At 33.4% G+C, this 17,000-nt stretch overlaps 1 protein-coding gene across 1 annotated transcript in view; it reads left to right on the plus strand.

Annotated features, from left to right (window-relative positions):
* CCDC73 (coiled-coil domain containing 73) overlaps positions 1 to 17,000 on the plus strand; it is a 107,095-nt gene that overhangs the window by 25,288 nt on the left and 64,807 nt on the right. The window contains exons 3-5 of the mRNA XM_041722780.1: positions 879 to 950; positions 2,859 to 2,894; positions 3,848 to 3,922. Coding sequence (XP_041578714.1) covers positions 879 to 950; positions 2,859 to 2,894; positions 3,848 to 3,922 — 183 coding nt within the window. The remainder of the gene's footprint in view (positions 1 to 878; positions 951 to 2,858; positions 2,895 to 3,847; positions 3,923 to 17,000) is intronic.

Here is a 17,000-nt window from a genome sequence, read left to right on the forward strand (position 1 = left end):
TAACAGAAACATTCAAAGTGGTTCCCACTTTTAGATCTAATTTTTTTAATTGTGAGAATCATTCAGTAAACATAGAAAAAAAAGTTTGAAGTCCTCTTGAATCTGAAGAACAGAACACACAACTTTTATCAAAAAAGGAGGGAGAGAAGAAAAAAAAGTCACGTATGTGGATTTTTAAAAAATGCACCGTGGTCATTTTGATATTAAAAAATTACTTCAGTGAATCTAAAGAATTGTGTCTCAGGTGAACATTTGTGTTTAGATAATAAAATGGGTTTCTTTGGGAACTCTAAAAGACTATAGGCTTCTTGTGTACTATTAATTTTAATAACTTTTGATGAAATATTTTCTTGAAAGCTTTGGGATCAACCATGTTTAGAGGTGTGTGTGTGTGTGTGTGTGTGTGTGTGTGTGTGTTTTAAAGGTTTATTTATTTGAGAGAGAGAGAGAGAGAGAAGGGTGGGGAGAGAGGTAAGGAGAGAGAGGGAGACAGAATCTCAAGCAGACTCACCACTGAGCATGGAGCCCCATTTGGGGCTCAATCCCATGACCCTGAGATCACGACCTGAGCCGAAATTAAGATTTGGATGCTTACTCAACTGAGCTACCCAGGCACCCTGAGCCATGTTTAGAGTTTAAAAATTTTAAGGAAATGTGTTTTAATGTGAAGATGCAACCGAAAGCATAATTATTGTATGCTGATTCTTTGACAGGTAAAAAAAAAAAAAATCATAGGATTGCTTTAAAGTTGCATTTAAGAGCATACAGTAATATATGCAATAAATGTTTAACTTTTATTTAAATTGTGAACCTAAGTAAAAGTTAAAATTGGAAGTTGCTCAAATTTATGTTTTAACTTTTCATAATTTTTAAAATAGGAAACTCTTCAGAATCAAAAGGAAACATTAGCAAAGCAACATAAAGAAGCTTTGGCAGCTTTTAAAAAGCAGGTAATTTTATAAGGATAGGTGAACACTACAGTTTCAAATATCTCTCCCCCTTGCCCCCATATGAATATTATGGCATATCACTTTGAAAATCAAGAGTATTAATGGAAGCAGGAGATAGAGTTCTTTGAATAACAAGTGATATATAGTAGGAGGAGTTAAGGAGGGAAATTGGGAAAACTAGGTTTTTTTGAGATGTATTTTCATCTCTCCTAAATAAATTAGGTCAGTGATGTGTCTGTGCTCTTGTTCCTTCTCTCCCTTCTCCCCTCTCTCTTTGATTTGAGGATCTGAGGCTCTTACCTTTTCTGCTTTCCTCCTTTACCCAAGCCAGAACTAGAACACTGATAAAAAGCTGAGATACAAGGAGGGAGATGTGAAGAATGAGGAGATGCGATCATCATGCACTGAAGCCTCCATAAATATTAACTATCAGCAACTAAGAGCAGAGAAAAACATATATGTATGTTATTTAAAAAATGAATAGAACCTCATAAAGTTATTTTGAGTTGTATAGCTCTTCTTTCTAACTTCAGATTTCTCTTCAGCCCCTCGTTAGAAAATCTAAGTGTAAGAAATGTGCTCGTGAGGAAAATCTAAGTGTAAGAAATGTGCTCGTGAGAAATACTGTCAACTTTTTTATTTCTTTTTTTTTAAGATTTTATTTATTTAATCATGAGAGACACAGAGAGAGGCAGAGGCACAGGCAGAGGGAGAAGCAGGCTCAGTACACGGAGCCTGACGTGGGACTCGATCCTGGGTCTCCAGGATCACACCCTGGGCCGAAGGTGGCCTAAACCTCTGAGCTACTCGGGCTGCCCAACTGTTTTCTTATAGTCATTCCAGCATCACCATTTTCTCTTTCTTTTTCCTTCCCTCTTTTTTGTCTTCCCACGAGTGTGTGTGTTTAGAAAGTGAAATGCATAAAAAGAAATATACCTACATAAGATAAATTACTAGTTGGTTGAGGTTATTTGTAATGCACACTGTAGTATAGGGTTGTTGAAGCAAATGATGAACTTTTCTTCCTTTTAGTCTGAGATTGGCCTCACCAAAGTTATGGGAATTTTAATTGAAAACTTAGGAAGCAGAAGTCAAATATACCATATAGTATTTTCTAGGAGAGGGCAAGTTTACGTCTCTCTTTTCACAAGGGACTTTAGGCAAAATAACAATGCCTGGGTATCTGAAGGGTAGTGGAGAAAGTGCTCTTGGGCTCTTTTTTTCTCCTTGTTTTTGTTTATTTCCCTTCCTCCCCTCGCCTGCCCACCCTTCTCCTCTTCTTGATTCTTGAATGTAAGTGAGGGATGTGGAAAATGAGATGGAGAAGTTCCAAAGAAAAATTTTATTTCTTGTCAGTTTTGCCTAGTATCCTGTGTTGCTTGAAATATTTATTTTTCTTTGGCATGTTGACCCTAGTTACTCTGTTTTAAAATATCACTATTAGACAGTTACATACATCTTTTAAAAAATTTCAGAAAATACTGCCAATGCTAATGCAAATGATACAGATTTCATAAAATAAATTTATTTTGTGTCTTCAAAGTAAAATTTTAAAAAAAATTTAAAAAGTGTGCCTTCAGAAAATGTTACATGTTATTATTGAAGAGTAGATGGCAAACTATTGAAACGTTTAAGAAAACAAACTTGTGGAAGGAAAAATTAAATTTTCAAGGATGATGGCATCACTAATCATGTGATTAAATTGTTCATTTTTTTGATGACTGGCTTTTTGCCTCCTTTTATGTCTTTTATTATTTTTTATTTTCTCAGTGTAAAGGCAGCACGTTCATATTGTATTAAGTTCAAACAGTATAGATATGTAAAATCTTTTTATAGTCTCATTGACCAGTGTAAATCACTGTTAACAATTTCCTTACCAGTATTTTAATTTTTAAAATTGTTTATCAGTTGCAAATGAAGATGTGTGCCTTGGAAGAAGAAAAGGTATTTATTAATTTTTTAATAATTTAAAGCATAAAAAAATAATTTAAAGCATAGTTAAGTGCATTTAATGATCAGTTTGTTCACCACAATGAAAAGGAGTATTAGCAATAGGTAAATGGAGACTGTTAATTGCTTAAAACCTTAGATAGTGTAAAGACCCAAGGAAATTATGTTACCTCTGTCATTTTATGGTTGATAATAGTGAAGCATAGCAAGATTAAATGACTTGCTAAAGCCCTTATTCTGAAGTGGCAAAGTTGGGACTAGAACTTAGATCTCTTCAGCCTCCAAATTAATGCTCTATTTTACTGCAATGTTTCTAGTAAGTGTATTTTTAATGCTTTTTAAATGTAATTACCTGTTTTAAAAAACATTAAAATGATTTGCATCTGGATGCAGACCAATGGGAAAAGAAGATACAACTCTGAACTAGAAATTCACCTGGAATTAAATATTTTCTCTGATTATTTAATAGTTAATACATGTTTTATTATATCAGTGATCATACTGTTTATAAAGGCCTTTAAAAAAATTCTTCCATATCTTTATAAGACAAATATACTTGTAACTAATTAGAATATATTTATTCTAGCTCTATGAATTAAATAATTATATAGTGTCCATAAATTCTGTGGAATGCTCTTCTAATAAAATCATTATCATGGACCGAGGCCTCCATAAATATTTGTTATAAATATTTGTTTAATACTGATAAAGTGATTTGCTATAATCTTTTATTCCATGATATTTGTAATCTTATAAAGGCCTTATTGTAAGTTCATGGTATTTTGAAGTCATTAGGGATGTAAATTGTGGTGCAGATCCAAGTTTGAAGGTGTGAAGTGTTAGTTTTAAAGCAGAGGTTTTGGTTCTTGAACTTTTCTATTTTCCCCATTTACACTGGAAAGTACTGAAATATAGTTGTTGTTGTTTTTTTTTTTTTTTACCTAAAGGGAAAATATCAACTTGCTACAGAAATAAAAGAAAAAGAAATAGAAGGATTGAAGGAAACATTAAAAGCATTACAGGTAAAACGACTTAGTACTGCTTTAAAAATAATTTGGTATTTTAACATTATATTAGTAAAATGTCCAATAAATATGTGGGTTAGCAAGACAAAGCTGAGAAAAATTCATATAGTATACAATTTAGGAGTTCTTCCCTGAAAGCCTTGAGTTTCAAATTAGTAGGATTTTTCCTCATCTTTTATTTTAAAAAGAAATATTAAAATTAGCCTTGAGTTTCAAATTAGTAGGATTTTTCCTCATCTTTTATTTTAAAAAGAAATATTAAAATTAGCTTCATTATTTCTTACTGTAGTATAATTAAATATGTTATTTTTAACACTTTATAGATGAAAAAACCAAGTCAGGCATATATATTATAACTGATTAACTGTGGTCCTTAAAAATGTTAAAATAGCATTAAGCAAGTCATGATTATTTGCTAAGAACTGCAAATACAGAAATGACAAAATCATCACATTTGCCTTTAAGTTGTTCACAGTCTCATATAGAAAGAATACAGAGGTATACAACAAGGATTGTTTAATAAGTATATTTTTTGAAGGTCTATAATATGCCAAGCACTGTTCTAAGCTCTGGAGATACAGCGATGAATAAAAGGACGAAAGTCTTTACTTTTATGGAGCTTCCATTCAAGGGTAGAGGGGGAGAAGACAAGCAATAAAATGAGATACAAAGTAAAATAAAGATTGTTAGGGTAGAAAATATATCATTTTGAACTATCTATAGATAACATTGATTACAAAGGCCAAAATATATTTTTAATGGAAGGATCCTGATGGATCCTTAATTAGGTAACTCACATCATAGTGTCAATTTGTTTAAGCATATGATAAACTTTCTTTAGTTGATTAAGGTAGTTAGCAGGTTCCTTTTTCTTCATATCCTTACCAATTTTGTTATCTCTGGTCTTTTTGGTCATTGCCATTCTAATAGGTGTAAGGAGATACCTCTTTGGGTTTGATTTGCATTTCCCTGATAATTAGTGATGTTGAGCATCTTTTCATATACCTGTTGGCCATTTGTATGTCTTCTTTCTAAAAAAGTCTATCCAGGTCTTCAGTCCAGTGTTTATATTGGTTTTGTTTTGTTGCTAGGAATGTATGAGCTTCTGATACATTTTGGATTTTTTTTTATTTTGGATATTAACCCCAATCAGATACATGGTTTGCAAACGTTTCTCCCATTCTATAGATTGCCTTTTCACTCTGTTGATTATTTTGTTTGCAGAAGATTTTTAGTTTTATGTAGTTCTAGTAGACTATTTTTACTTTCATTGCCTGTGCTTTTTGGTGTCATATCCAAAAAATCACTGCCTATACGTCAAGAAGCTTTTTCCCTGTGTTTTTTCTTCTGGTAGTTTTATGGTTTCAGGCCTTATGTTTTAAGTCTTTAACCCATTTTGAGTTGATTTTTGTATATAGTATGAGATTTTGTATAAGGTGTGAGATGAGAATCTAATTTGCCTTCTGCATGTGGATATCCAGTTTTTCTAACACCATTTATTGAAGATTATCTTTTCCCCATTGTATATTCTAGGTACCCTTGTTAAAGATCAGTTAGCTGTTGGGATACCTGGGTGGCTTAGTGGTCAAGTGTCTGCCTTCAGCTCAAGATGTGGTCACAGAGTCTCAGGATTAAGTCCCACATCAGGCTCCCTATGAGGAGCCGGCTTCTCCCTCTGCCTATGTCTCTGCCTCTCTCTGTGTGTGTCTCATGAATGAATAAATAAAATCTTAAAAAAAAAAAATCAGTTAGCTGTAGTTGCATGGATTTCTGGTCTCTTTATTCTGATCCATTAACCAGTATGTCTGTTTTTATACTAGTATCATACTGTTTTTGTCACTGTAATTTTGAAATATATTTTGAAATCAGGAAGCATGATACCTCTAGCTTTGTTCATCTTGCTCAAGTTTGCTTTGGCTATTATTTTCTGGTTTTAGGGGCTTTTGTGGTTCTGTATGAATTTTAGGATTTTTTTTTCTATTTCTGTAGAGATTAACATTCTGATTTTCATAGATTACATTGAAGTGGTGGATCACTTTCAGTAATAGGGACATTTTCACAATAGTAATCCTTCCATCCATGAGCACAGGATATCTTTCCACTTACCTGTCTTTTTAAATTTCCTTCATCAAGGTTTTATAATATTCAGTGTACAAATATTTTATCTCTTTGGTTAAATTTATTTCTAAATATATTTTTAGTTGTGAATGGGATTGTTTTCTTAATTTCCTTTTTGGATAGTTTGTATATAGACATAAGGCTGATTTTTATATGTTGGTTTTGTATCCTACAACTTTACTGTATTCATTTTTTAGTTCTAACACTGTTTTTGTTGAGTGTTTAGGATTTTCTACATATCTGATCATGTTATCTCCAAACAGAAAATTGTACTTCTTGCTGATTTGGAAGCCTTTTATTTATTTTTTCTTGTCTAATTGCTCTGGCTAGGACTTTCAGCACTGTGTTGAAAAAAGTGATAAGAATGAGTATCCATGCCTTCTACTGAAATGATGATGATGATTACTGTGGGCTTTTTATATATGGCCTTTATTGTGTTGAGGTGAGTTACCTTGTATCCTCATTTTGTTGAGAGTTTTTATCATGGATGGGTGTTAAATTTTGTCAAATGCATTTCTACATCTATTGAGATGAACATGTGAATTTTTAAAATTCTGTATGTAGTCTATCACATTGATTGGTTTGCAAATGCCAGACCATCTTGCATCCCAGGGTTAAATCCCACTTGGTCATGGTGTATGAACCTTTAACATGTGTTGAATTTGGTTTGCTGGAATTTTATTGAAGATTTTTGCATCTGTGTTCATCGGGGATATTGGCCTGTAGTTTTCTTCTGTTGGCTTTTTCTGACTTTGTTATCAGAGTGATGCCAGCCTCATAAAATGACTTTGGGAGTGTTTCTTCTTCTTCTTCTACATTTTGGAAGAATTTAAGAAGGACTGGGATATTTTAATTCTTCAAATGTTTAGTAGAATTTGTCCATGAAGCTATCTGGTCAGGGATTTTCTTTCTTGAGAGTTTTTAAATTATTGATTCAATTTCCTTATTTGTGATCAGTATGGTCAAGCTTTCTATTTCATCTTTCTTCAGTTTTGACAGATTGTGTGTTTCTAAGAATTTATCCATTTTTTCCAGGTTATCCAATATGTTGGTGTGTAGTTGTTTCTTTTTTATTTCTGAGGCATCCATTGTAATGTCTCCTTCCATTTCTGATTTTATTGATTTGAATTTGTTCTCTTTTTGTTAGTCTAGCTAAGGGTTAGTAGAGTTCATTTATCCTTGCAAACAATAACTTAGTTGTGTTTATTTTTTTTCCTATTGTTTTCCTATTTATTACTTAATTTCTGTTCTTTTATTATTCCCTTTTGCTGACATTGGGGTTAGTTCTCTTTTTTCCTAGTTCTTTGAGCTGTAAAATTAGATTATTTGAAATATTTCTCTCTCTTTTTTTAATGTAGGCATTTATCATTATAAAAATACCCACTAGTACTGCTTTTGCCACATCCCATAAGTTTTGTTATGTTGTGTTATTGGTTTTATGTGTTTCGAGATGCTTTTTATATTCTCCCTTTTTAGACACAATAATTGTCCAAGAATGTTTAGTTTCCACATACTTGTGAATTTTCCTGTTTTCTTACTGTTATTGATCCTTGTATCATGCCACTATAGATGGAAAGATACTTGGAATGATTTTGATCTTCTTTTTTTTTTTTTAAGATTTTATTTATTTATTCATAGAGATGCAGAGAGACAGAGAGGCAGAGACACAGGCAGAGGGAGAAGCAGGCTCCTTGCAGAGAGCCTGACGTGGGACTCAATCCCGGGACTCCAGGATTATGCCCTGGGCTGCAGGTGGCGCTAACCGCTGCGCCACTGGGGCTGCCCTGATTTTGATTTTCTTAAGTTTGTTAAGACTCATTTTGTGACCTAATGTGATCTGTCCTGGAGAATGTTTCACATGCACTTGAGAAGAATGTATTCTGCTGCTGTAGGGCGAGAACTTCTGTGTGTATGTCTGTTATGTCCATATGATCCATAGTGAGGTTTAAATCAGCTGTTGCTTGGTAGATTTTCTCTCTGGATGTTTGTACATTATTGTAAGTGAGGTATTAAAGTTTCCTATAATTACTATATTTCTGTCCATTTCTCCCTGTAAGATCTGTTGATATTTGCTGTATATATTTATATATATTTTATATTTATTATCTCTGATGTTGGGTACATATACAGTTGTTATAGCTGCCTGTTGAACTGACTCCTTAACATCATATAATCTTTTTTTGTCTCCAAAGACAGAATTTAACCTGAAGTTTATTTTATCTGCTATAAATATAGCCACCCCTGCTTTATTTTTGGTTACTATCTGGTATATTTCATTTATCTCTGTTCTTCAGCCTATTTGTGTCCTTAAATCTAAAGGGACTCTTGTAGATAGTACAAGATAGTAGATAGTACCCCTTTATCAATGTGGAGTATGTTTCAAGACCCCTAGTGGATGCCTGAAACCATGGATGGTATTGAACCCTAAATATACTGTTTTTTTCCCCTATACATAAATACTTATAAACTTATATATATATATATATATATATATATATATATATATATATATATATATATATATTTTTTATTTATGATAGTCACAGAGAGAGAGAGAGAGAGGCACAGACATAGGTAGAGGGAGAAGCAGGCTCCATGCACCGGGAGCACGACGTGGGATTCGATCCCGGGTCTCCAGGATCGCGCCCTGGGCCAAAGGCAGGCGCTAAACCGCTGTGCCACCCAGGGATCCCATAAATAAACTTATAAAATAAATTAAGCACAGTAAGAGTTTAATAATAATAATAATAAAGTCAAACAATTATAATATATTGTAATAAATGTTATGTGAATATGATCTCTTTTTCCCTTTTTTCTCTCTTTCTTAAAATATCTTATAGTATCTTATAATACCTCACCCTTTGGGGGACTTAGGGGGCTCAGTCCATTAAGTGTCTGACTCTTGATTTCAGCTTAGTTCATGATCTGATGTTGGTGGGATTGAGCCTTATGTCAGGCTTCATGCTCAGCAGGGAGTCTGCTTGAAGATTCTCTCTCTCTCCCTCTTCCTCTCCCCCTTCCCCTACTCTTCTCTCTTTTAAATAAATAAATCTTAAAAAACAACTCACCCTTCTTCTCTTCTTGTGATGCTGTACGACGATCAAATGCCTGTGTGATGAGATGAAATGTAGTGAATGATGTAGGCATCATGACAGTATTAGGCTCCTATTAACCTTCTGATGATACATTAGAGGGAGAGTCATCTGATTCCTTTTTTTTTTTTTTTTTTTTGAGTCATCTGATTCCTAATTGCATTTGACCATGGGTAATTGAAACCATGGAAAGGGAAACCACAGATAAGTGGGAATAGCTATATATCACTAGATCTTTTTTTTTTTTTTATCCTGTCACTCTATTCCTTTTAGTTGAAAAGTTTAATATTTACATTTAAAACAATTATTGATAGGTGTGGAATTACTGTTGTCATTTTGTAAATTGTTTTCCATCTCTTTCACAATTGTTTTGTATATCTCTTTTCATGGTATTTTTGTAATGTAAATGTAATGTAAAAAACTTGATTTTTTGTAATGATTTTCTTTGATTTGTTTCTCTTTATCTTTGTGTATGTATTATAGTTTTTTATCTTTATGGTTATCTGAAGTCTCGCATAAAATATCTTGTAGTATAACTGTTTTAAGTTGATAACAACTTGAATTGCATACAACAGCACTACACTGTAATTGTCCCCTTAACTTTGTGTTCTTATATCTTTTTTATATTGTGTATTCATTAATAAATTTTTATTTTTAATTTTCATATAAGGGTTAAAAGTAATTTACTACTGATTCAGTCTTGAGTTACTCTGTATTTGTCTATATACTTACCTTTACACATGAGAATTATACTTTCATATGTCTTTGCATTGCTGTTTAGCATGTTGTTTCAATTTGAAGAATTTCCTTAAGTATTTTTTATAAGGCAAGTCAAGTGGTAATTGATTCCCTTAGTTTTTGTTTGTCTGGGAAAGACTATATCTCTCCTTCATTTTTTAAATGATAAAAAAATGCTTATGTATAGTATTCTTGGCACATTTTTCTTTTGTTACTTGATGGTAAATGATTCCCTTAGTTTTTGTTTGTCTGGGAAAGACTATATCTCTCCTTCATTTTTTAAATGATAAAAAAATGCTTATGTATAGTATTCTTAGTTGGCACATTTTTCTTTTGTTACTTAGAATATATTATCCCACTCTCTTCTGGCCTGCAAGGTTTCTGCTGAGAAATCTACAGATTATCTTATTAGAGTTCTGTTATACATGACAAGTTGTTTTTCTCCTGCTACTATCAGAATTCTGTCTTTGTTCTTGACAACTTGATTATAAAGTGTTTCAGAGTATTCTTTTGGTTCATTCTCTTTGTAGTCCTCTGAGTCTCATTAATCTGGATGTTCACTTACCTCCCAAGATTTGGGAAGTTTTCAACCATTAGTTTTTCAATAAGCTTCCTTCTGTCCCTTACTCTTTTCTCCATCTGGGACTCCCATAATGCTTGTATTGATTCCATTGATGTTTTATAACTCTTGTAGGCTTTCTTCACTCTCTAACCTTCTTTTTTCTTCTCTTATTAAATAATTTCAGATGATCTGTTTTCAAGTTCACTGATTCTTCAATTCAGTGTGGCCATAAAGCTCTCTCTCTTGCATTTTTTAATTTCATTCATTGCATTCTTCAGCTCTACATTTTTTTGGTTCTTTGTAAAATGATTTCTATTTCTGTTTTGAATTTATTTTCATACATATATTTTCCTGATTTTATTGAGTTTCCTATCTGTAGATTTTAAGTAAATTATTTTTTCCTACTAATGATTTATTACATGATCCTGTGATAAGATACTTTGTCTTCCTGAGCCTCATTTTCCTTTATGTAAAGTGAAGAAATTGAAATATGTCAGAATTTCCCAAACAAACAGAATTTCCCGAACAAGATCACTTCATGAACCACTAACATATCTACATTCCTTACTCTCAATGTCAGGAATAAGGAATTTGGGAGAGGTCTTCATTTACCCACCCAGAAGAGGCGTAAATATGAGAGCATAGATAGAAGATGGTAAAAGCTGGATTGGGAGATTTTCAGCTCTATAGCTCTATTATGTCATATTATTTCATTAAATTTTAAACTTACTGAATTTATAAATTAAGATAGTAATTACTTCCACAGAACTGAGGGCATATTTAATACAATAATGTATTGTTTGTACCATTGAAACACAATTTTATTAAGCCTTCACTAACCACAGTGACAAGGGAAATTAAATTCCTGTAGTGTGTACATTTATCCACGAGGAATCGGTAGACATTTGGATACTTTTTAGTTTGGAGAATCATAAACTTACAGAGATATTGGAAATACAATATAAAGAACTTACGTTTTCCTGAATGATTTAAGAGTAGTGTGCCATCTTATACCCTACTATCCCCAAAACTATAGTTTATCTTTCCTACAATCAAGGACATTCTCTTATAAAACCATAACACCATCAAAATCAGTGAGTTAACATTACCATATAATTAAAATCTAATTATCATACCCCAGTGAGGTTTTACTAGTTGTCCTAATAAGGTGTTGTAGAGCAAAAAGATCCAGCTTAGGATCTTGGGTTGCATTTGTTTGTCATATCTCTTTAATTTCTTTTATCTAGATTAGTTCGTCAGTCTTTGTGTAATTTTTATGGCTTTGACACTCTTAAAGAATACAGACCAGTTATTTTGTAGATGTCCTTCAATGTCTGTTTATAATGACGTTTCCTCATGATTAGGATTAGCTGTATGGGGCTGCCTAGGTGGCTCAGTGGTTTAGCGCTGCCTTTGGCCCAGGGTGTGATCCTGGAGACCCAGGATCGAGTCCCACGTCAGGCTCCCTGCATGGAGTGTGCTTCTCCCTCTGCCTGTGTCTCTGCCTCTCTCTGTCTCTGTGTTTCTCATGAATAAAAAAATAAAATCTTAAAAAAAAAAAGAATTAGTTGTATGTCTTTGGCAGTAATATTACAGAAGAAATTTCTTGTTCTTATAATTGAATCCTATCAGACAGTTCATGATTTCATTTTCACTGTTTGGTGATGTTCACTTTGATTAAGGTAGTATCTGACAACTTTCTCCATTGAAAAGGAACTCTTTTCCCCTTTGTAATCAGAGTATTTTGCAGGGAGATACTTTAAAATTATGTAAATATTGTTTCTAATAAAAACTTTACTATAGTTGTATATTTGTTTATATCAGTATAGATTCATTGTTTTTTTTCAATGGATTAAAATCTATGACTGTAATTTATTTTGTTGCTCAACTCACCCTTGATTTGGTGAGTGGAAGTCCATAAAGCCAGTTACTGAGTTCTTTGGATATGTCTTCATTCTTTCAGCATTTTCCTGCTTTTAGATAAAAGCAAAATATGCCAGGATCATTTTGTAATTTTTCTGACCCTGCACTGGAATGAATCATTTCTCCATGTTGCCTTGGTTCCTTTTAATGGCAAATGGTATGTAGAAGCAAAGATCTGGGCACTGTTATACTCATTACTATGGGTATGTCACTGCTCTCAGACTTTCTTGGTAGACTGAGATCTATGTATTATATACACACAAATATAATTTGTTTATGTATAATTTATAATGTTTATTTTCCTAACAACCTGTGTATATCAAAACTATAAATTCACATTACCTCCAATTTTAATACAAAACCACAAGGTTAATTGTAGTTTATTTCCTTTCTGTACTTATACATTTCTTTTCTATTACAGTGAGAAATGTGACATTCTTTTTCCTTAATATTTTTACTTCTTTGATAAACTACCTTGTATACAACCAGTTTGGCATTTTGCCATGCCTTCTTCCTAATCTGGATGCCCTTTTTTTTCCTGCTTTGAGTCTGGCACTATGAGCTGGGTTGCCCTTTTACAGGAATTTTACTGGAATAAATTTTATTTTAATTCCAGTATAGTTAACATACAGTGTTATGTTAATTAGTTTCAGGTGTACAATATGGTGATTCCAACAATTCCATACATCACTCAGTGCTGTTTATGACAGATACATTCCGTAACCACTATCACTTATTTTAACCTTCTCCCCATCCACCTCCCCTCTGGTAACCATCAGTTTATTCTCTATAGTTAAGAGTCTATTTCTTTGTTTGCCTTTCTCTTTTCTCTCTCCTTCTCTCTAAACTTTGCTTATTTGTTTCTTAAATTTTGCATGAAGTGAGATGATACGGTATTTGTCTTTCTCTGACTTATTCTGCTTAGCATTATACACTCTAGCTCCAACTATTTGTTGCAAATGGCAAGATTTCATTATTTTTTATAGCTGAATAATATTCCATTGTATATATTGTATACACACACACCACATCTTTATCCGTTCATCTATCGATGGACACTTGGGCTTCTTCCATATCTTGGTTATTGTAACATAGCTGTAAACATAGGGGTGCATTTATCCCTTTGAATTAGTGCATTTTGAGGGTAAATACCGAATAGTGCAATTACTAAATTGTACAGTAGTTCTCTCTTTAACTCTTGGGGAACCTCCGTAATGTTTTCCACAGTGGCTGTACCAGTTTGCATTCCCACCAACACTACATGAATGTTCTCTTTTCTCCACATCCTTGCCAACACTTGTTATTTCTCGAGTTTTAGCCATTTGAACAGGTGTGAGGTGATATCTCATTTTAGTTTCGATGGGCATTTCCTTGATAATCAGTGGTGCTGAAGATCTTTTCATGCGTCTGTTGGCCATATAAATGTCCTCTTTGGAAAACTATCTGTTCATTTTTAATTGGATTGTTTTTGGGGTGTTGAGTTTTTTAAGTTCTTTATATATATTGGAAACTAACTCTATTGGATATGTCATTTGCAAATATTCTTCTCCCATTCCAAAGGTTGTCTTTTAGTTTTGTTGATTGTTTCCTTTGCTGTGCAGAAGCTTCTTAAAAACCGTGATGTAGTTCCAGTAGTTTATTTTTGCTTTAATTTCCCTTGCCTTGAGAGACATTTCTAGAAAAGTGTTGCTACAGCTAATGTCAGAGACATTATGGCCTGTGGTCTCTTCCAGGATTTTAATGGTTTCAGGTTTCACAGTTAAGTCTTTAATCCATTTTAAGTTTATTTTTGTGCATGGTATAAGAAAGTGGTCCAGTTTTCCAACAGCATATTTTAAAGGGACTGTCAACAGTTGGATATTCTTTCCTGCTCTGTCAGAGATTAATTGACCATTTATTTCTGGGTTTTCTGGGTTTTCTGTTTTATTCCATTGATCTATGTGTCTATTTTTGTGCCAGAACCACACTGTTTTCATTACTACAGCTTTGTAATAAAACTTGAAGTCCAGAATTGTGATGCCTCCAGGAATTTGCTTTTCTTTTTAAAAATTGCTTTGGCTATTCGGGGTCTTTTGTGGTTCCATACAAATTTTAGAATTGTTGGTTCTAGTTCTGTGAAAAATGCTGTTGGTATTTTGATAGGGATTGCAATTAAATGTGTGGATTGCACAGACATTTTTAACAATATTTGTTCTTCCAATCCATGAGAATGGTATGTCTTTATATTTCTTTGTGTCCTCTTCAGTTTCATTCATCAGTGTTTTATAGCTTTCAGAATATTGGTCTTTCACCTTTTTGGTTAGGTTTGTTCCTAGATATCTTTTTATTTTTTGTGCAATTATAAATGGGATTTGTTTTCTTTTTTTTTAATATTTTATTTATTTATTCATGAGAGACAGAGAGAGAGAGAGGCAGAGAGACACAGGCAGAGGGAGAAGCAGGCTCCATACAGGGAGCCCGACGTGGGACTCGATCCTGGGTCTCCAGGATCAGGCCCTGGGCTGAAGGCGGTGCTAAACCACTGAGCCACTAGGGCTACCTGGATTTGTTTTCTTAATTTCTCTCTCTGCTGCTTCATTACTGGTGTATAGAAATATACCAGATTTTTCCACATCAATTTTGTATCCTGCAACTTCCCTGAATTCGTTTATCAGTTCTAGTAGTTTTTTGGTGGAATCTTTTGGGCTTTTTCTTTTCTTTAGTAATCTTTACACCCAACAGGGGCTTTACCTTATGACCCTGAGATCAAGAGTCACATGGTCTTCCAACTGAGCAAGCCAGGTGTCTCTCACGTTTTCTGTATATAGTATCCTGTCATCTGTAAATAATACCTTACTCAGCTTCTGACTCCTCACAGTAGTTGAGGAAACTACTTGGATCTTGAAGAAATCCTCACAGATTTCCCTCTCTCTCATTGGGATCCTCTTTTCCCCATTCAGGCCTGACACCCTATTCTGGAATGCTGCCACCATGACCCCTTCATCCCTTCCCTGTGAACACTAACCTTGCCCTATCCCACCCCATGGACTTAGGACTGAATTGTTCAGGAAGGGGAAAAGGTTAAATATTTTTAAATATAATTTTGAAGGATTTTATTACCAAGTAATATAAAGCTCGCTAATGGAAAAATAGTGGGAAAATAAGGTTTGCTCTAAAGAAATGCATTTTATAGTAGCTTTTTATGAAACTTTCCATAAAGTGAGGGATAACCATAATAGGAAAACATTTGTGCTTTATCTTTGAAACTGTCTTTTGTAGTTAATAAGTTTATTAGTGTTAGTATAGTTTTGTTCCTGTATTAGAAAGATGTCTGTATCTCATACTATAATCCACTTATATTTAATTTTAGAATGAAAAAAGTCATTATATATAATAGCCTCCGTAAAAAGATTTTATGTCAGTCTAGTTATATTACGGTCAAATTCTACTTATGTTTCATAGGAATGCAACTATGTGGTAGGTTGTTAAGTTGGGAAGTGCTCTAGAAATGTTGATAAAATATAGCTGTGAATCATAATTCAGAAAGAACTAAATGCAGAAGTGTTAATGTCTGAAAAACAATGAATTGAAATAATTTTGTAAATATGCTCTAGGTGTATGAGTTTTACCTTTGGCAAATGGTAGCTGTGTTAGTGAAGAGTCTTCAGTGAAACAGAACCAATAGGATATACATATAGAAAGAGATTTATTATGAGGAATTGGGTTACCCTTTATGGAAGCAGAGAAGTACCACAATCTACTTCACTGATTCTGATTCAAATGCTGATCTCTTCCAGAAACACCCTCACTGACACACTCAGAAATAATGTTTATTCTAGGCACCTTTTGTTCCAATAAAGTTGCCATGTAAAATTAACTATTACAGTAGTGAATAATGATTTCAGAATTAGAATGAAAGTGTTCTGAAGTTTGTTTTCCTCTTATTTTTCTAGATAATTTCTACCCTTTTACTTTTCTTTTGTCTATATGCCTTAAAAAATACTCTGATCTCATCCCATCTCATGTCTTTCAGAAGGGATTTATGTGTGAAGCACTTTCAAATATATATCTTTAGCCCCAAGTCCCACCTGGATTGACTTGAAATTTGATATATTCAAAGTCATGAACATGATTTTTTTTTGTTTTAGAAAATGTCCCCCTCCTCAAAACTTTTTTGGTCTTTTCTTTCCTTATTAATTATAGCTCCCTTTTTTTACTTGTTGCAGCTTTTTTTCCTCAGCATTTCCCTCAGAGTATATCCAGAATCTGACCATTTCTCACTACATTTGTTATTAAAACCCGAGTCCTCTTTCGTTATCCTTTTTCATCTGGATAGTGGTTTACCTGCTTATACCTGTATACTCTGTTACTGTTAACATAACAGTGTGAGTTACTGTTAACATAACAGTGTGATTCTTCCAAAAATTAAGTCAGGCTATGTTACACTTGTGCTTGGAACTTTTGAATGTCTTCCTGTCTCAGTCAGTATATAAATCTGAATCTGTATTGTGCATTACAAGACTGACAATGATTTGCCCCTCTTGCCTCCTACTCTTCTCTCAGCTGTTGCTGTTCTTCCCCTTGCTTGTTCCCTTCCAGTCACACTGGCCCTCTTGTTGTTCTTCTGTGAGTTCACATTTAGTTTTATTGTAACAAAGCATCT

This window comes from Vulpes lagopus, chromosome 11 (assembly GCF_018345385.1).
Source record: "Vulpes lagopus strain Blue_001 chromosome 11, ASM1834538v1, whole genome shotgun sequence".
In the NCBI taxonomy this organism is placed as follows: Eukaryota; Metazoa; Chordata; class Mammalia; order Carnivora; family Canidae; genus Vulpes; species Vulpes lagopus.